Below are 25,812 nucleotides of genomic sequence, written 5' to 3' on the forward strand. Positions count from 1 at the left end.
CTTTTAGCGTTGTGCAGTTTCCAGTCTAGTGGTCGTACTGCGGAATCTTTTTGAATGTAGTTGACCTACTGCAGTGCGTTTATTGGTAGCGACAATTTTAGGCCTGTCGCGCGGGTGAAACAGAGGCTGTTGTCTCATACGTACACTGGTTTGATAGTGTGTCAGTTCAGAAGATTGATTTGAGTCGGCTAATAAATGCATCCCAATAAATCTGCGGACCTGTAGCTAGGTAGCGTGGTTGTTCCGCACATCGCAGAGTGTGCGTGGATTCTAGCGCGGTCGCCAGTGGGACTCGGTGCGACGCAACAGGTTCCGACGCACCGACGGAAGGTAGGTTTAAGTGTGAGTGGATTGAAGATGTATCGAGGAAGATCTGCGCTGCTTTCCAAAAGGTGAGAAGAGGCACAGAGACGACCTAATATGTATTGAAGGCATGAGTATGTATGATGGAAAAACCACATTGCATATGAAAGTCTACGGAAGACGTCCATCCGTGTCAGTAGCTGATGATGTTGGTGTAATGAAGAACTCGTGATGCAGCATACTAAGATTGGAGACAAAGGTTTCGTGAGAACTGTCCCAGGAATGTCTTGATAGGTCAGCTCGTTTTCTCTGTATACATAAACCATGGGACATGGTCAACAGCAGTTTGCTGCTGTTCTCTGATGACGCTGTAGTGAATAGGAATGTGTTGTCGTTGAGTGACTGTAGGAGTGGTACCAGGTAGCATTAAAGGAAGACATAGAAGCAATTCAATGGCGGACTGCTAGATTTGTTACGAATATTTGTGAAAGAAGTTATAGCAATCAGTAGGAGCTTGTATTTATTGTAGCAGACCTACATTTCGGTCACTCAGTGACTGCCTTGAGTACTAGACTTGATACAGGAACCAATTAGAATACAATCGCTTAGATGTTAACACCAAAGTACAACTGTATAAATTTCACGTATAAGTCAATGGAACATAGCGACAGGTAAAATTAGTACATTTTCAACCGTTATTTGACATAGTCCATGTTGGATTATACACATCAAGAGTTTCAATTGCACCGAGGCAGTTATCTCGTAGGTGACCTCATTGTATGTCAAGCATGACGGTTCAATCCCGCGTCCGGCCATCCTGATTTAGGTTTTCCGTGATTTCACTAAATCACTCCAAGCAAATGCCAGGATGGTTTCTTTGAAAGGGCACGGCCGACTTCCTTCCCCATCCTTCCCTTATCGATGAGACCGATGACCTCGCTGTCTGGTCTCCTCCCCAAACAACCCAACCCTATATATATATATATGAGAGAGAGAGAGAGAGAGAGAGAGAGAGAGAGAGAGAGAGAGAGAGAGAGAGAGAGAGTTGGTTGGTTATTTATATTATGACGAACTACATTTACACAATGCATTACTGATTACTGTAACATGAGACACAAGTAGAGGGCGCCATAGTCAAGTATGACGTGCACTGAGGCCCGCTACTGTAAACAGCGGCCTCTTGACGTATATAATCCAAGAGGGACTAATGCCAAATAACAGCTGAAATACGTTAAGTTTATCAGCTGGTATGTACCGTCAACTTATACCTAAAATTTATACAAGTATACTTTGGTGTTAACATATATGCAATTGTATTACCGCTAGCGTTGAAGATGGCCACTTAGTGATCGAAATGTAGATCTGCTACAATTTGAGACTATTGTTGTACCTTCTTTCACCAACTGAAATAAGTACGGTCACTGAGCATTTTCAGGTTCCAGATGGATTCAAATTTAAAAATATTGGCACCCGTAGGTTCGGTCACTATGCAAGTGTTACGGAGATGTTTCTGAAACTCAAATGAGAATCCCTGAAGGGAAGCCGACGATCTTTTTTTGAGGAACACTTGAGAAAATTTAGAGAACCGGCTTTTGAAACTGACTGCGGAACGATTGTACAGCCGCAAACATACATCGCGAATGAATGAAATTTTCACTCTACAGCGGAGTGTGCGCTGATATGAAACTTCCTGGCAGATTAAAACTGTGTGCCGGACCGAGATTCTAACTCGGGACTTTAGCCTTTCGCGGGCAAGTGCTCTACCAACTGAGCTACCCAAGCACGACTCACGCCCCGTCCTCACAGCCTTAATTGCGCCAGTACCTTGTCTCCTACCTTCCAAACTTCAAAGAAGCTCTCCTGCGAACCGTGCAGAACTAGCTCTCCTGAAAGAAAGGATACTGCGGAGACATGGCTTAGTCACAGCCTGGGGGATGTTTCTAGAATGAAATTTTCACTCTACAGCGGAGTGTGCGCTGGACGGTAGGAGACGAGGTACTGGCGGAATTAAAGCTGTGAGGACGGGGCGTGAGTCGTGCTTGGGTAGCTCAAATGGTAGAGCACTTGACCGCGAAAGGCAAAGGTCCCGAGTTCGAGTCTGAGTCCGCCACACAGTTTTAATCTGCCAGGAGGTTTCATACATCTCATGTAAGGCCCGTTGAGACACGATAAGAGAAGTCAGCGCTCATGAGGAGGTATCTAGGCAGTTGTTTTTCCCTCGCCCCGTTTACCGTTGTAACGGGAGAGGCAATGATGACTAGTAGTGGTGGAAAGGACCCTCCACCATGCGCCACATGGTGGCTTGCAGAGTATGTATGTAGACGGAGAGGTTGGCATGGCAGAGAGAATGTGGTGTAGGTGTTGCAGTTGTTAGCAGGAAGCCGAGGTGGCGCGCTGTGCATTGTGTGGCGGCAGTGTTTGCCGGCGGCGCCTGCGCCCCTGTCAGCGCTATCTTTGGCGGGCGGCCCCCACGTGCCAGCCGCCTGCTGCGGGCTAGGCCGGCCACTCGAGCCCAGTTCCGGCCGCATTCTCCGCTCGCGTTCCTCCCGGGAGCCGCCACGCCACTGGCCGAGTGCGCGCCCTCGATTGCCGCCTCGCCTTCTAAATCCACGTCACATTCCGCTCCAGAGTGCCGGGAGAGTGCTGCTGGCAACCCTACAAGGTCACGCTCTCCTGTCAACTAGACAAGATTCCGGTAAAATTACCTATGTAACCTCTCTAATGAAGGTGTGTGCAACCCGTAAAACGCAAGTTTGTGCCCCAAAATTTCGGGACTGAAATTTGAGGATTAGCGATGGCGGTCTAATCGAGGACGCGCCATCATCTAATAATATGCTATAGAACAGTACTGTGACGAACACAGCGCAGCGGATTTCTGAGACTGAAAAGTGCCTTTCGCACAAAATCTGTTAAGATACATTACTGGTGGTTCTCTGGCTACGTCCGTTGGATATTGCTTGACATGGTACTTGACAGGCAGAGTTTTATTGGTTAGAGCCATCAGAACTAGTCAACGACTCAACGGGCCTCTAGCTTAGACAAATGATTGTGACACTAGAAGCACTGCAAGACGGTTATGCAGCATATTACCAAGCATTTGATCAGACGAACGTCAGCAGCTGAGGAACATATTAACGGAGTAACTAAAGCGTATTTTAATTCTATTAATATATTCCCAAGCATTGGGAACAACTTCGTATGAGCGATATTGACCTCCCCCCAACCCGGCGAGGTATGATACGTCTATTAACACAATACCTACTTCGAGTAGGATGTAGTAACAAGGAGGAGGAGGAGATTAGTGTTTAACGTCCCATCGACAACGAGGTCATTAGAGACTGAGCACAAGCTCGGATTAGGGAAGGATGGGGAAGGAAATCGGCCGTGCCCTTTGAAAGGAATCACCCAGGTGTTTGCCTGAAGCGATTTAGGGAAATCACGGAAAACCTAAATCAGGATGGCCGGACGCGGGATTGAACCGTCGTCCTCCCGAATGGTAACAAGGCAATCTGTGAGTGTAAAGGAGGTCCTGCTCATCACGTCGTAGAGTGGGAATGCAGTTAGCTTACGATTTACAAATATCTGTAAAAAGATGAAAATTTATGGACTACAGTTAATTTAATTGCTCATCGCATTTTAAAAAAGCAACTCTTCCCCTTAAGATCAAGTGGACGCTCCGAGTATCAAACGAGACATAATGTATCCAAAGATCAAACTAGAAGAATAACAAGAAGTGTTAGTTTCATAGTAGAAAACGATGTAGAAAACGACTAAAATGTCATTAAAAGACTGTGTAAAAATGTGATAGATATTACCGAGGCATACACAGACCAGTGGGGGTAGCATACAATTGTTTCGTAAGTATACGTAGCTCTAAATATACGTGTAATTATAGTTGGCTGGCAAACGTCGAACTCTTTCAAGACAGCCAGTAACAGCTGGTTTATGTTGAAAATAAGCTACAAATTACTTCAGTTTTCAATATTGTTTGAATTCTTCATTATATATTAACAATAGCTGCTACTATTATACTGTATCAATATATACACACTGATTAGCCAGAACATTATGACCACCGACCTACTATCGATGTAAACCCGTCTGGGTGATAGCGGCTTCACCTGGCTGGGAACGGCTTCTAGTCAGACACACGCGCTGTGCATGCAGTACCAGTGAGCGTGCTGCCTGTGTACAGTGGGGAGGGGGAATAATCTGAGTCTGACTGAAGGGAGATTCTGTTGACCTGAAGGCTCGGCACGAGCATTTCGGAAACTGCACGACTTGTCGGGTGTTCGAGGAATAACGTGGTGAGTGTCTTCTACAACTGGCGAAACCATGGTGAAACCACGTCCAGACTTCGTGAGGTTGGATGTCCACCCCTCATTACAGATGTAGGACGTTGTAGGCTGAGCAGACTGGTGAAAGAGGACAGGTGGCGAAATGTGGCGGAGCTAACATCAGACTTTGATGCTGAGTAGAGTAAAGTGTGTCCTAACACACAATCCTCAGTACGCTCCAAAAGATGAGCCTCTGCTGCCGAAGACCCATGCGTGTGCCAATGTTAACACCAGGACATCGACAACTACGACGGAAATGGTCACGTGAGCATTTGGATTGGACGTTGGTGCAGCGTCAGAGTGTTGAATGGTCTGATGAATTCGGATTCCTTCTTCATAATCCTGATGGGACTGCGTGAATCCGTCGTCTCTCAGGGGAACAGTTCCTTGACAAGTATACTGCTAGGCAGAGGCAAGCTGGTGGCAGCTGCAATATGCTCTGGGGAACATTGATGTGGGCATACACGAGTCCAGTGGAGCAGATGCAAGGCACCATGATGGCCAAAGAATATCGCAAGGAGTATCCAACACTGGATGCAGATCACGTACATCCCTTCCTGGCGGTCGTGTTTCCCTATGGCATTCTCATTTTTCAACAAGAAAATGTGTCATGTCACAAGGCCAGGAGTGTGATGTACTCGTTCAAGGAATACAGTGGTGAGTTACAATTGATGCTCTAGCCACCCTACTCGCCAGACCTGAACCCAATCTAACCCATCTGAGTTGTGACTGAATGTGGTGGCAGGGCTCATCGCCACCCTCACCAGAATTTGCAGGATGTGGTGCCAACACCCCTCCAGCGACGTACCAAGGCCTCACTGCTTCCATGCCACGTCACATCGCCGCTGTTACCCGTGTCAGAGATGGACATGCCGGGTATTAGGTAGGTGGTCATGTTCTGGTTGATCAGTGTGTATAATATCAAACATTATATGTTATCTTGATTGTTAAATACACCTTCCGTCCAAAAACTTTGATTATTCCGTTGAACTAACAACTGTAAACAAGCTGTTTTCAAGATCCTGTCCACGCGTTCAACTGCTCTTCCAAGTCCTTTGTTGTCTCTGACAGAATTACAGTATCATCGGGAAACCACTAAACCTTTTTTTTTTCCTCCTCCCTGAACTTTAATGCCTTCTCCAAATTTCTCTTTGGTTTCCTTTACAGCTTGCTCAGTATACAGGTTGAATAACATCGGGGATAGGCCACAACCCTGTCTCGCGCCATTCTCAAATAATGCCTCCTTTTGACGTCGTTCGACTCTGATACCTCCAGTCCAGTTTTTGTACATATTTTATGTATTCGTGCTATCGGTAGAATTTTACAGAGTGTATTCCAGTAAAAATTCTCAGAAGCTTTCTCTTAAGCTACAAATGCTACAGAAATAAACTTGCCTTCCTTTAACCCATCTTCTATGGTAAGCCATTTGCTCAGTATTGGTTCGCGTGTTGCTACGTTTCTCCGGAACCCAAACTGATATTCCCCGAAGTCGGCTTCCACCAGTTTCCATTCTTTTGTAAATAATTCCTGTCAGTATTTTGCAACCTTGACTTATTTAACCCATAGTGTGATAATAATCACAGCTGTCAGAAACTGCCTCTTTTGGTATTGGAATTATTGTATTCTTCTCAAAGTCTGTCACATATCTTGCACATCAAATGCAATAGCTTTGTCATGGCTGGCTTTTCCAAGAATAACAGCAATTATAATGCGATGTCATATAATCCAGGGGCTTTATTTCAGCTTAGGTCTTTCACTGTTCTGTCAACTTCTTCTCGCAATATCATATCTCGTATCTCATCTTTATGTACATCTTCTTCCATGTCTATTATTATACTCCTACTATTCAGCTTCCCTGTCCTCGCTTAGGAGTGGTTTTCCAGCTATGCTCATGTTATTGATACAGCTGCTTCTCTCCCCTCTAAATGTCTCTCTAATTTTCCATTAGGCACCATATACCTTTCCCCTAGTCAGTCACGATCTGTAGCCATTTCTGCTTAGCCATTTGCACTTCCTGCCAATTTCATTACTTAGACAGCTATATTCCCTTTTCCCTACTGCATTTTGTGAATTTTTATGTTTTCTGAAATATTATATTTTCTCTTTTCATCAATTAAATTTAATATATCGTGTCTTATCCAAGGATTTCTACTGGGCCTGATCTTTTGGTCTGTTTGTTCCTATGCTGTTTTCACTTTGTTATCTTTCAAAGTTATCCATTCAGCTTTTGTTCTATTCCTTTCCCATGTTTTAGCCAATAGTTTCCTAATGCTTCCTTTGAAACTCTCAACAATCTCTGGGTCGTTAGTTTATCCTGGGCCCATCTCCTTAATTCCGTAGTTTTCTGAAATATCTTTAGTTTTAATCAGGACTTCATGAGCAACAAAATATGGTCAGAGACCACATCTGCGCCTGGAAATGTTTTGCAGTTTAAAATCTGGTTTCGAAGTTTCTGTCTTACCATTATGTAAGCTATCTGAAATCTTGCATTGTCTCCAGGTCTTTTCACCTGTACAGCCTTCTCCTGTGATTCTTAAAACAAGTGTTACCAATCTGAAACAGAGATACAAAGAAAACGAATACTTCTTAAAACGGTTCTCTTAAGAAAATGTTGGACGTTGCTGCAAATATGTCTCTTAGTGTTGACTCACCTGGTCATAAATAAGTAGATAAGCGCTATACTGACTTTGGAGGGAAATGGCGGTCGAGTGAGTCAGTTGTAAACACCAAAATGTAGCGAGCTAGTAATGCATGCTTCTACAGCCTTGAATTAGTCCTGAAGGCATTCATGGTTAGCCAAGCTTTCTTCGCATGTATTCAAGTAGCCACAAGAAACGAGACACACAGTTCTGCATAGATCTTTTTAACATGTTTTACAAATGTACAGACGAAGTCGTGCGAAGTGACATGTATCGAAGAAATAGAGACAGGCGAAACAATCGTCGTACATGTTTAGGTCAAACGAACGGACTGTTCGATCTGCTGGTGTATTGAATATAACCTCACCCCTTAACAGAGCGCACTGGTCACATTTGAACTCCTTATATGGTGTAGAATTGGTACCAGCCGGTCATGTGACCATCCGTTACTGACGTGAGTCATGGCATGGTAGTGGCATGTCGATTATATACACTATTTGATCAAAAGAATCCAGACACCTGGCTGAAAATGACTTAAAAGTTCGTAGCGCCCTCCATCGGTAATGCTGGAATTCAGTAAGGCGTTGGCCCACCCTTAGCCTTGATGACAGCTTCCACTCTCGCAGGCATACGTTCAGTCAGGTGCTGGAAGGTTTCTTGGGGAATGGCAGCCCATTCATCACGGAGTGCTGCAGTGAGGAGAGGTATCGATGTCGGTCGGTGAGGCCTGGCACGAAGTCGGCGTTTCAAAACATCACAAAGATGTTCTGTAGGATTCAGGTCAGGACTCTGTGCAGGCCAGTCCATTACAAGGATGTTATCGTCGTGTAACCACTCCGCCAGAGGCCGTGCATTATGAACAGGTGCTCGATCATGTTGGAAGATGCAATCGCCATTCCCGAGTTGCTCTTCAACAGTGGGAAGTAAGAAGGTGCTTAAAACATCAATGTAGGCCTGTGCTGTGATAGTGCCACGCGAAACAACAAGGGGTGCAAGCCCCCACCATGAAAAACACGACCACACCATAACACCACCGCCTTCGAATTTTACTGTTGGCACTACACACGCTGGCAGATGACGTTCACCGGCCATTCGCCATACCCACACCCTGCCATCGGATCGTCACATTGTGTACCGTGATTCGTCTTTCCACTCAACGCTTTTCACCTGTTCAGTCGTCCAATGTTTGCGCTCCGTACACCAAGCGAGGCGTGATGTGTGGCTTATGAGCAGCCGCTCGACCATGAAATCCAAATTTTCTCACCTCCCACCTAACTGTCATGATACTTGCAGTGGATCCTGATGCAGTATGGAATTTCTGTGTGATGGTTTGGATAGATGTCTGTCTATTACACATTACGACCCTCTTCAAGTGTTGGCGGCCTCTGTCAGTCAACAGACGAGGTTGGCCTGTACGTTTTTGTGCTGTACGTGTCCCTTTACTTTTCCACTTCACTATCACATCGGAAACAGTGGACCCAGGGATGTTCAGGAGTGTGGAAATCTCTCGTAAAGACGTGTGACACAAGTGACACCCAATCACCTGACCACGTTCGAAGTCCGTGAGTTCCCAGGAGAGATCGTCCGACGTGTCTACAAGGAATGGTGTACACTCATATCCATATAAGACAGCGTAAAAACACTGATTGCAAAAAGAACCTAACTATCAGGGACTGAAGACGGGTGTCATGTGAATGACATTCAGTAACATACCCGACAGTAATTGCTACTGTCAGTGAATGCAAGTCGACCTCATCCACTGTCCAAGAGAACATCACGAAGGGCGCTGGACGCAATTGACATTTTGCGGCGACACGGTCTCGTTCATTTTCTTGAACTACTCACTTACTTCAACGAGCTCCTGAGAACAACTGTCTACTCTGAAGCGACGTGTAATATGTAATTACCTGGAAAAACTGTTTAAAAAGCAGGCTGCACGATATGTGTCAGCAAGGTGCGTAAAAGTTTAAATAATATGTGCTTAAATCACACATCGTGTTTATCTCTCTGCGCGACATTAGAAGCCGATAGCTGATTCGTGACCAGATAAATATAATTTTGGATAATATTAGGAAGTGTTTTCCTTTTTTATATTACCATATTCTGACAAGCACCGACGGAAAATTCAGTTAATGATTACTGTCTCATTACTGAAAAGATGTATCGTTGCGTCAAGTCCGACTGCAGTTGCTAAAAAGTAAATCAAACTAAAAAAGTTCTTGTCTGAAGCGTCTGTGCTGCATTATTACTTTAGCAGTACATGTGCTACTATGTTGTCCACCATCAAACACAGTTCCTAACGAGAGAGTAAAATAAAACTTTATCAGAGTTTTTACTATTCTATTCACTCACACACCACATTCTCTCACAAGTAGCCATGGTAAGCATAACTCTCCAGAGAACTGCAGCTTTAACCAGTCAGTAATCAAATTTGAAAGACCAGAAGATGTTTATCAGTTTAGAGTAGTCGCCCAGTGTTATGCAGTTCACCACTATCCACTAATATAAAGTTTTTGAAGTACGTGTAGTGTGCCACGTTGAGTTTTCGCCCACTGAAAGAAAGTCACAACTTTCACTAAAAATCCCAAACTTGCTGAAAGTTCATTTACAACTGTTCGCATAAGATTCTCAGCAAAAGTAAATCAGAAAGTTTTTAAAAAACTAATAGGGACCCGGGCAACACGTCCTCACGTTAATAAACTGAATCCGGACTTGTAGTGACAAGCGCGCGCGAATCCCTCCCGCTTCCAGAACCCGCAGTCGTTTCTCCTTTCTGTTTGCCTGAAACATACTGTAGGCAGTCAGCTTCATAGCTTTCTTCGAACAGCGTGGCAGTTTCCCTCCTTGGCTAATCCTCAACTCAAAATCAAATATGATCTTATGTTAAAATTTGTACTTTCCGAGAAGCGAACAAACTAAAAAAAAATCCTATCTCCGTCTATCTGAAGGACCGAGACTCGACCTCGGAACTTTTCTGATAAGAAATCACGAACCAAGTCGCATAACTGAGACGATGCTCCATGGCCAATTAGTTTGATTAGAAACACTCTAGTGAGAAACAATGTCAGTTGCTTTTTCTGAATCGGTGCTCATTGTGTGTCAATAGAGCTTTTCCTTCGAGATTTTTCATATTGTTTGTGCACACTATATATTGCAAAATCCTGCTGCAAATTGATGTCAGATATGTGTCTGTAATTCTGCGAATTACTTGTGTTTCCTTTCATGTGTGTTCCTGTGAACTGTGCAACTTTCCAGTCTTCAGGTATAGATCTTCCGTGGAGCGTGCTGTTGTATATGAGTGCTAAAAATTGAGGTATTTCATCAGCATGCTCCGAAAGAAACCTAATTGATGTACAGCCTGGACAGGAAAACTTGCCTTTACTGAGTGACTAACGTTGCTTCGCTACATCGAGGTTATCTACTTCTAAATTACTCATGTAGGCAGCAGTACTTCATTCGGATTCCAGACTATTTAATGCATCTATTTGCTGAAGGAATTTCCGAAAATCGTGTTTAGTAACTCTGCTTTAGTAGCGCTGTCGTCGGTAAATTTAACACTGCTATCGCGTTGTATTAATTGTGTGATGCCGCTGGTGTGCTTTACATACGACCAGAATCTCTTTGGGTCTTTTGCCATATTTCGAGACAGAGTTTCTTTGCGGAAAATTGAGTCCATGTTAAATTTTGAGCTTCTGTAAAGAATCGCAAGTCTTGTGGAAAACAGAGGAAATACCCGGAACTAATTTGAGAAGCAGGTGAAACGTACCAATCAGTGACCCTATTATTTGGTAGCTCTATGGGAGCAATTGTCGAAAGGTGCCTTTAGCTCAAAAGTTGTGGAATTTCTTCCTCGCTGAGCTGAGACTGTTAACACGAAATTTCAATCACCAACTTTCTCCTCTGTTTGCGAAAATAGACTCCACAACAAGATTAAAGTATCACTGTTACGAAACTCCACAACTGCCTCGTATTGCGAAGCATAAGTGTGAAATGTGGCATGAAGATGCGTACAACCGTCCTCTGTAATAATACAAAAACGACGTCACCCATGGGCTCGACGACGCTTCAAACAACAAGGTGTTTGACCCGCTCAGAGAAAAGGGCACCACTCAGAAGTTTATGTGAGGTGGGTCAATGCAGTCATATTGGTGCCGAACTTCACCACAATTCTGCCCATCGCCACTGTGGACATGTCACACGATGGGAAACTCGTCACAGTCGAGGTAAACAAACTGCACTTCATGTGAGTCGAAAGGGTTGCCTAAGGCGCAGGCGCCAGAGGAGCCGTGAGGCTAAATTGCTGTAGAAATGTCTGACAGGTACATTTGTAACGTGCTCAATGAAGGTGCGTGAGTGACACCGAGGGTGTTGCCGAAAGGGGGTGGTGTGGTCATAGAGGGACCCGTTGCACATGTTAATGTTGCACTCCTCCCAGGATGATGTCAGAGGAGGGTGCAAAACGGGAGTGCTGAAAAAGCAAAAGTACCCTTTGCTGCTTCGAATAGCTTTACAATTTCGTCAGATGGTTTTGAACGGTCCCTACTGGCTCCAGCAGTTACACGAAAGCAAAAATTGTGGTTGTGGTCACTCCAAAGGGTTGCGATCACGTTCAGTTTGGATGCTTTCCCACAATGTCCTTAGAGAATGTTTGGGGCGTCCGACGAAGTCAGTAGTGTCGAAGGTTGCTAAGAACTTGTTCCCGTTGCTCATCACACTACGAACTGCCGTTTCCGACCGCAAAATGTATGGGCATCAACGCCTCAGGGAAATGGTTGGTTTCGTTGAGGTCCTTTATGCTACTCCCTGAGGCCATTTCGTGTTGATCCTAGGCCCTGGTGTGTCTGAAATATTTTCCTCAGCCACCCATAAAAATCCGCTTGATTTCAATACTTGGTGCCACGGTTTTGACCTGTAGCAGAGGCGTCAAAAGAAGGGGTGAAATGAAGCGACCATAAAGCGGTTACTGGATCGATGATTTCAGCCGTAAATAGAAATATTAAAAAAAGTAGGAAGATTTTTCTGTTTAGCAAAAGTGACAAAAAACAAATTTCATAGTACCTGATGGCTCAACACAAAAGTTTTGTCTCAAGTACAGATAGTATTGAGGATCAGTGGACAAAGTTCAAAACCATCATACAATATGTGTTAGATGAGTATGTGCCAAGCAAGATCGTAAGAGATGGAAAAGAGCCACCGTGGTAGAACAACCGAGTTAGAAAACTGCTGCGGAAGCAAAGGGAACTTCACAGCAAACATAAACATAGCCAAAGCCTTGCAGACAAACAAAAATTACGCTATGCGAAATGTAGTGTGAGGAGGGCTATGCGAGAGGCGTCCAGTGAATTCGAAAGTAAAGTTCTATGTACTGACTTGGCAGAAAATCTTGAGAAATTTTGGTCTTATGTCAGAGCGGTAGGTGAATCAAAACAAAATGTCCAGACACTCTGTGACCAAAATGGTACTGAAACAGAGGATGACAGACTAAAGGCCGAAATACTAAATGTCTTTTTCCAAAGCTGTTTCTCAGAGGAAGACTGCACTGTAGTTCCTTCTCTAGATTGTCACACAGATGACAAAATGGTAGATATCGAAATAGACGACAGAGGGATAGAGAAACAATTAAAATCGCTCAAAAGAGGAAAGGCCGCTGGACCTGATGGGATACCAGTTCGATTTTACACAGAGTACGCGAAGGAACTTGCCCCCCTTCTTGTAGCGGTGTACCGTAGGTCTCTAGAAGAGCGTAGCGTTCCAAAGGATTGGAAAAGGGCACAGCTCATCCCCAAAGAAGGGACGTCGAACAGATGTGCAGAACTATACACCTATATCTCCAACGTCGATCATTTGTAGAGTTTTGGAACGCGTATTATTTTCGAGTATAATGACTTTTCTGGAGACTAGAAATTTACTCTGTAGGAATTAGCATGGGTTTCGAAACAGACGATCGTGTGAAACCCTGCTCACGCTATTCGTCCACGAGACTCAGAGGGCCATAGACACGGGTTCCCAGGTACATGCCGTGTTTCTTGATTTCCGCAAGGCGTTCGATACAGTTCGCCACAGTCGTTTAATGAACAAAGTAAGAGCATATGGACTATCAGACCAATTGTGTGATTGGATTGAAGAGTTCGTAGATAACAGAACGCAGCATGTCATTCTCAATGGAGAGAAGTCTTCCGAAGTAAGAGTGATTTCAGGTGTGCCACAGGTGAGTGTCGCAGGACCGTTGCGATTCACAATATACATAAATGACCTTGTGGATGACATCGGAAGTTCACTGAGGCTTTTTGCGGATGATGCCGTGGTATATCGAGATGTTGTAACAATGGAAAATTGTACTGAAATGCATGAGGATCTGCAGCGAATTGACGCATGGTGTAGGGAATGGCAGTTGAATCTCAACGTAGACAAGTGTAATGTGCTGCGAATACATAGAAAGAAAGATCCCATATCATTTAGCTGCAATATAGCAAGTCAGCAACTGGAAGCAGTTAATTCCATAAATTATCTGGGAGTACGCATTAGGAGTGATTTAAAATGGAATGATCATATAAAGTTGATCATCGGTAAAGCAGATGCCAGACTGAGATTCATTGGAAGAATCCTAAGTAAATGCAATCTGAAAACAAAGGAAGTAGATTACAGTACACTTGTTCGCCCACTGCTTGAATATTGCTCACCAGTGTGGGATCCGTACCAGGGTTGATAGAAGAGATAGAGAAGATCCAACGGAGAGCTGCGCGCTTCGTTACAGGATCATTTAGTAATCGCGAAAGCGTTACGGAGATGATTGATAAACTCCAGTGGAAGACTGCAGGAGAGACGCTCAGTAGCTCGAGAACTTACCTTCACCGAGGAGTCAAGCAGTATATTGCTCCCTCCTACGTATATCTCGCGAAGAGACCATGAGGATAAAATCAGAGAGATTAGAGCCCACACAGAGGCATACCGACAATCCTTCTTTCCACGAACAATACGAGACTGGAATAGAAGGGAGAACCGATAGAGGTACTCAAGGTACCCTCCGCCACACACCGCCAGGTGGCTTGCGGAGTATGGATGTAGATGTAGATGTAGAAATGTGGGTCCGGGAGGCTGCGAAAAGTTCCCCATCGTGTGGCACGTCCACGGTGTCGTTGGGCTGGACTGTGGCGAAATTTGGTGCCAATGTGACATCATTAACCCACCTTACACATCACAAGAAGTCTTGATCTGTGTCCTTTATTTCATATGTGTCGACACCTTGGTGTTTGAAGCGTCGCCGATCTGAGAGTGACGTCACAGGGCGTCACGCATTTCCACCATTAGAGAGGAAGGTTCTTGGCATCTTTGAGACAAATTTCAAACTTTTGCGTTGGATTGGGAGACAGTTACGGGGTTTAGAAAACGCGATCTTTTAATCTTGTTGCACAATGTATTTTATTTTCGCTTACCTACATAGGAGAAATGATAGTCGTAATAAAAGAAGAGAAATCAGAACTCGTACAGAAAGATTTGAGTGTTCGTTTTTCCCCACACCATGTTAGAGAGAGGAACGGCAGAGAAATAGTCTGAAGGTGTTTCGAAGAACCCTCAGGCACTTAAGTTATGATGTAGATGAAGAGGCGATGTCACACGGTGTTAGCTTCAGCGTTTTTAATTTGGTGGAACCAGTGAAGTAAGAGAGAGAGAGTGCAGTAGGCGCAGTAATAGAGCGAGCGGCGTGTGCTGCGCGTGTTGCAGACCAGGACGGCGCGGAGCCGTCGGGCAACTCGGTGTCGTGCCTGAACCTGCTGCGGCTGTCGTCGCTGCTGGAGCGAGCGGAGCTGCGCGAGCGCGCCGGCCGCCTGCTGGCCACCTTCTCCACCAGGCTGGCGCGGCTGCCCGCCGCCGTGCCGCAGCTCGCCGTCGCGCTCTCCGTCTACCACGACTCGCCCACGCAGGTGAGTCACGCTGTCCAGTCCCAGCATCTACTCACCTCACTGAAGCTAATACGCAGAGTATTCAAAAAGTCCGTGCCCACACTTCGACGCATTACGACTGAGCCAACATCGAATATAGACTGAGGTGACAAAAGTCGTGGGATACTTCCTAATATAGTCTCGGACATCCTTTTGTCCGTCTTAGTGCAGCAGCTCGACGTGGCATGGACTCAACAAGCGGTTGGAAGTCCTCTGCTGAAATATTGAGCCATTCACGTCCGGCTCTCTTGACGAAATCATTCGCTCGAATTACCTAGTATATTCTTCAAACCAACCGCGAACATGGCGCATTATCGTCCCTAAAAATTCCATCGTTTTAGAACATGAATTCCATGAATGGCTGCAGATGGACTCCAAGTAGCCAAACATAACCTTATATATTTATATTTATTATATCATAACAGCATATTAACGTCAGTAGTGGGTTACGGCTCGGGAGTCTGGGCACACAGGCTCACGAGGGTGGTGCCCGCCATGACAGTGAGAAGGGTACAAAGGAACGTGTTACTAAGATCTGTGGGGGCTTATAGAACATCCCCAGGGGGAGCCCTGTTAGTCATAATGGGGCTCTGTTCTTTGGACATCAAAATAAGAGAGCAGGCCGCATGGTACTGGGCTAAGAAAGACAACATCACAAAAATAGAAGAAATTATGGGAGCACCTGTTAGGGATAAGAGTGAGATAAGGAGGAGGGGTGAAGGTTTATGACAGGAGTTATGGGAGATGGACGAAACTGGCAGAAGGACTTTCCAGTTCTTACCAAATATAAGGGAGAGAATGGGAATGAAATATTTTGAGCCGACTCGGGGATTGTTCCACTTCCTCACTGATCATGGCCCCTATCCGACATATCTATGTCGGTTTGGGAAGAGGGCGTCGCCTGCGTGTGACTGTGGCGCATCAGAGGGTACTCCTGACCATGTGGTTTACGAGTGCCCCCTTTTCGATGATGTAGCAGCCGCACTACGACAACAACTGCCGAGTAACAATACTTACGACCTACTGAGACAAGAAGAGACTTTTCAAACACTGAATACATTAGCCAACGAGGTATCACGAAAAGTATTGACAATATTCTTGAGAGACTTTCGTGACTAGTTGCTAATCACCAATCGCGTCCAGCACTCCGATCCCGTACCGCCTGTTCGTGGATAGGTCAACTAAACAGTTGGAATCCGCCACGTGCAGGACTAGGGGGACAGGGGTGATCTATTTCACGGATTTGACACATACACCGGATATGACGTACATTAGTTAGTAGTTTAGTAGAATAGAATAGGATAGTAGACTAGAAACCTGCAGCGACAATAAACTCCTTGCCTGCCTTGTGTCAGGGGCACGCTCGTCGGGTTTAGCTCGATGAGTCAGGCACTCAAGTAGGTTTATACTAACACTGGTACACATGTAACGCTGCAGGCAGTTAACAAAAATCACCAGTAGTTATTAGAAAATAATGTTAAAATTAGAAATAGTCTGCCCATTAACCCAAGTAATACTGTCTGTAGTCTTGCAAATTAATATGTAGTAGCTGCAATTATAAATAACATTGTAGAATATTAAGACCCACTAATCACTAATGTGCTGAGCTATTCTTGTATAATTATTATGATTGGATATAAAGGATTTAAAAAAAACCGTAAGCTTTTCCAGTCAGTGATCGGTCTGGTTGGACCAGAGGACCCAGTCCATTCCATATACGTAAATACGGACTACACCATTATGGAGCCACCACCAGCTTGCACGGTGCCTTGTTACCAACGTGGGTTCATGGCATCGTAGGGTCTGCGCAAAACTCGAAGGAACCCTAACATCAACTCGTACAAACTAAAAACGGGACTCACCTAACCAGGACGCGGTTTTCCAGTAGTCTGGGGTCCAACCGGTATGGTCACGAGGTCAGGAGAGGTGCTGCAGGCGATGTCGTGCTGTTAGCAAAGGCACTTGCGTCGGCCTCTGTTGCCAGACCCCATTAACGCCAAATTTCGCGCACTGCCATAACGGATACGTTCGTCGTACGTCCCACATTGATTTCTGCAGTTATTTCACACAGTGTTGCTTGTCTGTTATCACTGTCAATTGTACTACCCAAACGCTGCTGGTCTCGGTGGTGGTTGTTCGTTATGGGAGGTAATGCCTGAAATTCGGAATTCTCGGCACACTCTTGACACTGTGGATCTCGGAATATTCAGTTCCCTAACGATTTCCGAAATGGAATGTCCCATGAGTCTAGCTCCAACGACCCCTGTTAAAATCCTGTTGATTCTCGTAATGCAGCCATAATCACGTCGGAAACCTTTTCACATGAATCACCGGAGCACAGATGACAGCTCCGTCAACGCACTACCCTTTTATACATGTGCATATCGCTATGCTGTTACTTTTGTCACCTCATACCCTGTTGGAAATACTGCAGCTAGCCCCAAGTTTCCTTGAAATGATTATGTAATACCTTTACTAGTTTCGGGCTTGAGCCCATCGACAGGTGGCAGCGTTGACTTCTTGCAAGTTTTACATTTGTTTTCTAAAATATAACATAATTTTTTTAGTGCAGGATCACAAATATTTTGTTAAATTTTAGGACGCAAATGCATTTTTTTTGTAAACAATTCATTACAGAAAGCTGATATGTTTTAGGATACAAATGTGAAACTTGCAAGAAATCTTAGGTCAAAAACTAGTAATAGTATAATAAAATCATTTGACGAAAACTTGTGGCTGGTTGCAGTATTTCCTACAGCATAATTTACGAAAACAGCTGCGGTGTTCTCCTACTGAAATGTATGAAATAATTTTGTTACCTCATTATATATCCTTATGTCGTAAACTCATATCAAGCCAGCACTAAGAACGCATTAATACGCTTTTGGCGAAGGAGATAAACAAAAAGTATAATCATCGAGCATCGTTACGCGAAAGTGTTGGGACGTCCTGTACTTCGTGCTGAGCAATTAAAAAACATGTACTGCTGTAGTGCCTGCTTGATTGTCGCAGTACATAACTCTGAGCGCTGCACATGGGAGAACTCTGAAACATGCACTTTGCTGCTGGTGTAGCTGAAGGCAATGATCAAAGGGCTCAGCGAATGTACCGTTGACGTTTCTCTCCACGACGATATGGGCATTGTCACACGTTTCCTCCAATCTGCGTTCGATAGGACAGTACCAGCAGTTTGATGGTGTGCAGGCCCAGTGCTAGCAGACATCGTACCTTGAATATACCTACATTCGAGGAAGAGATGTTATCATGCATTCAAAACATGACCGAAGCAAGTGCACGAGTAATTGCTACCGTGTTCGGTGTTCATCATACTTTGGTGTGAAATGTTTTGCGTGAACAGGTGGTTCCTCCTTTTCCTCCTACCAGAGTACAGGTCCTGGGACCAAGTAATCATCCACCACAATTTTGTGTACTGGTTTCTGCAGCTTGTCTTGAAGTTGCTACGTTGGTGGATGAGGCTGTAATGTGGAAGGCATTTACATTTATCATAACTGGCATGTATGGGCAGATGAAAGCCCAGATACAATTAAGAAGGGTAGTCGGAGTAATCCATCGAACTACAGACCTATATCATTGACGTCGGTTTGCAATATGGTTTTGGATCATATACTGTATTCAAACATTATGAATCACCTTGAAGGGAACGATCTACTGATACGTAATCAGCATGGTTTCAGAAAACATCGTTCTTGTGCAACGCAGCTAGCTCTTTATTCGCACGAAGTAATGGCCGCTATCGACAGGGGATCTCAATTTGATTCCGTATTTCTAGATTTCCGGAAAGCTTTTGACGCCGTTCCTCACAAGTGACTTCTAATCAAGCTGCGGGCCTATGGGGTATCGTCTCAGTTGTGCGACTGGATTCGTGATTTCCTGTCAGGAAGGTCGCAGTTCGTAGTAATAGACGGCAAATCATCGAGTAAAACTGAAGTGATATCAGGTGTTCCCCAGGGAAGCGTCCTGGGACCTCTGCTGTTCCTGATCTATATAAATAACCTGGGTGACAATCTGAGCAGTTCTCTTAGGTTGTTCGCAGATGATGCTGTAATTTACCGTCTAGTAAGGTCATCCGAAGACCAGTATCAGTTGCAAAGCGATTTAGAAAAGGTTGCTGTATGGTGTGGCAGGTGGCAGTTGACGCTAAATAACGAAAAGTGTGAGGTGATCCACATGAGTTCCAAAACAAATCCGTTGGAATTCGATTACTCGATAAATAGTACAATTCTCAAGGCTGTCAATTCAACTAAGTACCTGGGTGTTAAAATTACGTACAACTTCAGTTGGAAAGACCACGTAGATAATATTGTGGGGAAGGCGAGCCAAAGGTTGCGTTTCATTGGCAGGACACTTAGAAGATGCAACAAGTCCACTAAAGAGACAGCTTACACTACACTCGTTCGTCCTCTGTTAGAATATTGCTGCGCGGTGTGGGATCCTTACCAGGTGGGATTGACGGAGGACATCAAAAGGGTGCAAAAAAGGGCAGCTCGTTTTGTGTTATCACGTAATAGGGGAGAGAGTGTGGCAGATATGATACGCGAGTTGGGATGGAAGTCATTAAAGCAAAGACGTTTTTCGTCGTGACGAGATCTATTTACGAAATTTCAGTCACCAACTTTCTCATCCGAATGAGAAAATATTTTGTTGAGCCCAACCTACATAGGTAGGAGTGATCATCAAAATAAAATAAGAGAAATCAGAGCTCGAACAGAAAGGTTTAGGTGTTCGTTTTTCCCGCGCGCTGTTCGGGAGTGGAATGGTAGAGAGATAGTATGATTGTGATTTGATGAACCCTCTGCCAAGCACTTAAATGTGAATTGCAGAGTAATCATGTAGATGTAGATGTAGACAGTAAACAACTTGGACATTATCGTGGGCGACTACTTTATGGGCCGTACATGTTGCCTCCGTAACTCGATGCACAATATATAGCCTGTTCTTGCAACAGCTCCAGCAACATTACTGGAGGAAGTGCCCACCGTATTGTCCTTCTCCGTAGCCAGTGGTCAGCGTGGGTGACTGCAATTTGGAGGACCTGGGTTCGGTTTCTGGTACTGCAAGGGATTTTCCCTTTGTGGGACTGGTATGGGTTGTACTCAGTCTTGTGAGGCCAACTGAGGAGCTACTCGATCGATTATAGTACCGTTTCCAACGTCAAGAAACCCGATAATGACCGGGAGAGCGATTTTCTTACCATATACCTCTCCATACTGCGTCTAAGACGGCATTGACGGCGGATGACAGGACAGTGGATCGGCCCCGATTGACCCGTTTTAGGCAGAATGCGAAAAGTGGAGCACATGTGTCAGACAGAGGATAAGGCGAGGGGGGGAGGCTTAGGCACTTAGCAGAGCCAGTACATACAGCATTAACCCGCACTTTGGGCGATTGATGGATCGATCAGGGAAGTCCTGTACATTGTCTTGCCAGATCCCCAGACCTCACCCCATCAGACTTCCGTCTCTGGGGTTGCATGAAGAACGAAGTCTATATAATCCCTGTACTCAGGAGAGGAATTAATGAAAATAATTCTTGCAGAGGTTAATAACATGCAGAACACGCCACACATTTTCCATTGAACACAGGTTGCTCTGCTGCATCATTACTGGTTCTGCGCTGAGGTTATTAGTGTTCAGTTTGAACTTTCATTGTAACATTGGTCAGGGCGATAAAAGAATGAAACATACTTAACATTGTTTTAGTCACAATCGCGCTCAGTGACTTAGATGCCCCATACTCACTGAGTATGCACTTCTGACACCTAGTTGTCTAACATCATATAAATCAACTTGGGCTTTGAATTTTTGAACACTCTGCTTACAGATAAATTATGGCACGCTGTAATTATAAGTCTATTTTGTTGAGAGAGAGAGAGAGAGAGAGAGAGAGAGAGAGAGAACAAACAAGCAAACAACTGTAGGCCTTTCCCTGTGTACTGGATACAGAACATTTGTCCTGAAATATATAGGATGGTTCAAAAAGATTCATCCGAATTCACAAGACTGGATCTACTACAGTAATGAAAATAGAAACTATAAGTTGCACATACAACTGCAAAACTTTTTATTTTCAAACGAACCATCCAGTTTTACAAGAATTTATGTATGCACGTAACCTTGGACTATTTTTTTACAATTTCGTCTAGGATCAGAGTTTACACTTACATATTCTAGATGCAGATAGTGTGTTGGCAGATTGATATAAGCGAGGAGTTCTATATGTCACCGTTTCCCGTACCACCAGATTGAAATGATTTTGCCTGAGAACCTTCTGCTTGCTGGACTGTGGAGCTATAGGATAACTTCTCTTACAGCAGGGAATTTGACAGCCGAAATAAATAACTTGATTTAATGAAGGGAACAGGGGAGACTACAGACTAGTAATAAACAATTGTAATTAAATCAGTTATATTCTTGATAGACAACAGAAATGCTAAACAGTCCTGTTGCAAAAAAGGAGCAATCTGCTAGCCCACAAATCTGGCCTGTACGGTAATTCGCAAGCTTGCTGTGGGTCAAGCCAAATTTACGTGAAGAGAAATATAAAAACATAAGAATTAATGACATCTTAACTAGTCCCTAGAGAGAGTATTTATCACGAAACCAGAAATGAGTCTCCAGGAATTAGAATCACGAACGAAAGTAATGTGCCATGAGTAATCAGGCAATTCGTGCGCGCAGACTTGGCAGTGCGACAAAGCTTACCGCTCTAATTTTGATGAAACCGTAATGCTGATTTCTCACGGTGCAGATCGCGTATTTGCATCTTAATCACGGATGGATTTGCTACGAGCGTTCTAGCGCGAGTGTTCAGGCAAAAGCATGGTTGCTTCCAACGTGGTGGAAACCTACACATGCATAGCGAAAAAGATGGCAACTGCCGCTAGTCATGAAGTGGTGCTTACCAAGAACGACTATGAACTGAGACTGAGAGAGCATCCTTCCGTAGTGTCGTTTCCTCGGACGCCGCATAATAGTATGGTTCATCCGACAGAGAATGATACCTGTAACCAACTTTACTGGGTGGCAACGCAGATGTTGCTACGGCTTTCTGCGGAGGGCAGATCAGATCGGCCGACCCAAACTGCAGGCTGGTGGTTCTGGGATGGCACCAGTTCTCTGTGCATGGGAAGGGTAGGTATCGCAACGTGCCGCCGGTGACTTGGGTTGAATATTGATGGTCACTGGAACTTCTGCAGATTTATGCCATCTTTTGCATTTTATGAATTAATGACTGATAATTGTGAAAATTACTCCTCCCCCACCCCCTAGCATACGATAGTCCTTTAATTAAGCATGCTATCGGTGGTTTCGACTGCCTGGGGGAAAACACTATTAATATATAGATAAATAGATGCAATTTATCGACTTTTTAATTGATTCATTTGCCACCCCTTGCTCAATATTATATAAGAAGTGGAATTCTGTTACTGGGAAAAAAAAAAAAAAATACGGTCCGAACAGGCCTTAAAGGCCCAACAGTTCCGACGGCCGCCGTGTCATCCTCAGACCTATGGCGTCACCGGATGCGGATACGGAGGGCATGTGGTCAGCATACGGCCCTCCCAGCCGTTGTCAGTTTTCGTGAACGGAGCCGCTACTTCTCAATAAAATATCTCCTCAGTTGGTCTCACTGGGAACACGAGAAACATCCAGACTATAGTCACATACATCCTGTATTTTTCGTAGCATCTCTGCAGTGTATCGGTGCGGGGGGAGGCGAGTAATAAGAAGTTGTTAGGATACTGCAGGATGTGGATGTCTGTGGATTGTTTAAATGAGGTTTGACAGGTAAAAACTCAATATACTCAGCAGACATAATAACCTAGGGACGGCGCCCATGCTACCAACCACCTGGAGGATCCATCGCAGCTGAACTGAGGTGGACCGAAGTTCAGAAAGTGTAAAACGTGCAGTAGGATATGAGAAGCATGTCCAACCAGCCTGAGAGCCGGTTCCAGAGAGGCAAGAGCCTCCGACGTGCTGCTGTGGACAGCATGTGATTCTCTTCCCATGCATCCTATTGGTTTCCCACAGACGACGCTCTGAAGAATATGGTCTGTGAGCAAGCCTAACTATAATTAGCTGAATTTGGCATGTAGGTCATGGGAAGCGTACCGAGCACGGGCGCTAATACTGAACTCGAAGGAAAAAATTGAATTATCGATAACTTGTCAATAAACCACTCGCATTAACTCCGCAAAATAAACGGTGGCCTGCGCTGGAGTATGTCCGTTTACTACTATTGGTATGCAGCATCGCAGTTCACACAGTGTTGTTGGAAGTAGAGGCACATAGACAGAGCTTTATACGCTCACCCTCCAGCGACGTGTTAAGTTACCCTGGCTACCTGCACTGTGTGCAGATTTAGAAGAGTCAAAGTCACCTTTGTGTTATGTTTTTAATGACGTCATGTTTATGTGACTGGTATGCTGTGAAACGTGTTAGAACAGGTATTGAGGAGAGAAAGTGAATTACCGGATAAAAAAAAGAGGTGCTATTTAAAAAATGACGTACTGGTTTCAGAACTTCGTAAGTAACCAAGTTACAAGAAAAGCAGTCATGCTAGTTAATGTCCTCCTGGTAGCTAAAAAATTCCTTGTAATTTTTTTTCCTATTGCACAAAAAATTATTTTAGGTGGTCAAGATAAATGGAATTCGCTGCGTACCCTGTCACTGCACTGTAGATCTGCTGTAGTTGTTTCTGGGTCTGTTTCGAACAGTGAAGTCTTCCAGAAAGTAGTAAGCTCGCAGTGAACGTTTCGTTAGCTTATTTTATAGTCGGAAGGAAATGGATGATCTTAACGGCATTGGAGATTGACTGTATGTTATTTCTAATTTCTATGCTGTTTGCTTCTGTATTGCCTGGCGAACAGGCTATACAGTGAGCTGACAAAAGTCAGGGGATTGCTCCTAATACTGTGTCGGACCTCCTTTTGCCCGGCATAGTGCAGCAGCTCGATGTGGCATGGACTCAGCAAGTCGTCGGAAGTCCGCTGCATAAATATTGAGCCTTGCTGACTCTATAGCCCTCCATAACTGAATCATTACCTCACTCACCTTTCACTCATTATTCACAAAGTTCGTGATAAATTTCAATTGGTTTGCAGTTTTTTTGCCACCTCAACACGCACCTCACAAGTGGCAGGATTTTGTGCACGAACTGATGTCTAGAGTATGTCCCATAAAAGTTCTATGGAATTCCTGTTGTGTGATCTGGGTGAGAAATCATTCGCTCGAACTGTCCAGAATTTTCTTCAAACCAGTCGCGCATTGAGATCCATACAAATTCCATCATTGTTTGGCCACATGAACTCTATGAATGGCTGGAAATGGTCTCCAAGTAGCCGAACAGGACCGTTTCCAGTCAATGATTGGTTCAACTGGATCAGAGGTCCCAGTCTATTCTATGTACCCACAGCCCACACGATTATGGACGCACCAACTGCTTGCATAGTGCCACGTTGAGAGCTCGAGTGCATGGCTTTGAGGGGTTTGAGTCCTGCCATCAGCTCTTACAGACAGAAATCGGGACTCATCTGATCAGGACACGGTTTTGCAGTCGTCTAGGGTCCAACTGATAAGGTCACGAGCCAAGGAGAAGCGCTACACGCGATGTCGCGCTGTTCGGTCGTCTGCTGCCACAGTTCGTTAACGCCAAATTTCCCCGCACTGTCCTAACGGATACGTTCGTCTTACGTCTCACATTGATTTCTGTGGTTTTTTCACGCAGTATTGCTTGTCTGTTAGCACTGACAACTCTTCACAAACGCCACTGCTGTCGGTCGTTAAGTGAGGACAGTCGGCCTCTGCGTTGTCCGCGGTGAGAGGTAATGCCGGAAATTTGGTTTCCTCGGACTCTTGACTCTGTGGATCCTGAGATATTCAATCCCCTAACGATTTCCGAAATGGAATGTCACATGCGTCTAGCTTAAACTACCGTTCCACGTTCAGAGTCGTTTCCGTCGTGCGGCCATAATGACGTCGGAACCTTTCACATGAATTACCTGGCTACAAATGAGAGCTCTGTCAATGCATTGCCCATTCATACCTAGGGTATGGGATACTACCGTCATTTGTATATTTGAGTTTGCTATCCCCTGACTTTTGTCATCTCAGTAGATGTAACGTATTGGTTTGTACTGGGTCATCTTGCTAAATGTATGAACTGCTACGACCATAGTACTGGATTTTTTTTTTTGAAACTGAAAGTGATTAAACTACTGTAGTATAATACACAATAAGTTATTTAAATTGAAATCAACGTTGAGCCTACGAGTATTGTAAATAAACAGATTATCAGTGACTCATGTATTACTATAGATTTGTATCTTCTACAGCTATGTTTTGTTTTCAAGGCTGGCGGTGTTTTTATCAACGGGAACGGAACTGAGAGACAAGTCTCTCTCTCTCTCTCTCTCTCTCTCTCTCTCTCTCTCTCACTCACTCACTCACTCACAAATTTGTTTTTTACGCAGGGTTATTACCTCTTTTCATTGGAACATTTTATTTTTAATTGAGTTGTGTGTTTTTAGTTCTTTTATGTTGCATAGCATATGAACCTTTAAAACATTTT

At 44.4% G+C, this 25,812-nt stretch overlaps 1 protein-coding gene across 1 annotated transcript in view; it reads left to right on the forward strand.

The window, feature by feature from the left end:
- The window catches only part of LOC124594901 (spermatogenesis-associated protein 20), a 295,620-nt gene that overhangs the window by 218,426 nt on the left and 51,382 nt on the right, over positions 1–25,812 (forward strand). Inside the window, exon 11 of the mRNA XM_047133376.1 lies at positions 15,002–15,201. Within this exon, the coding sequence (XP_046989332.1) occupies positions 15,002–15,201 (200 nt within the window). The remainder of the gene's footprint in view (positions 1–15,001; positions 15,202–25,812) is intronic.

This window comes from Schistocerca americana, chromosome 2, assembly GCF_021461395.2.
Source record: "Schistocerca americana isolate TAMUIC-IGC-003095 chromosome 2, iqSchAmer2.1, whole genome shotgun sequence".
In the NCBI taxonomy this organism is placed as follows: Eukaryota; Metazoa; Arthropoda; class Insecta; order Orthoptera; family Acrididae; genus Schistocerca; species Schistocerca americana.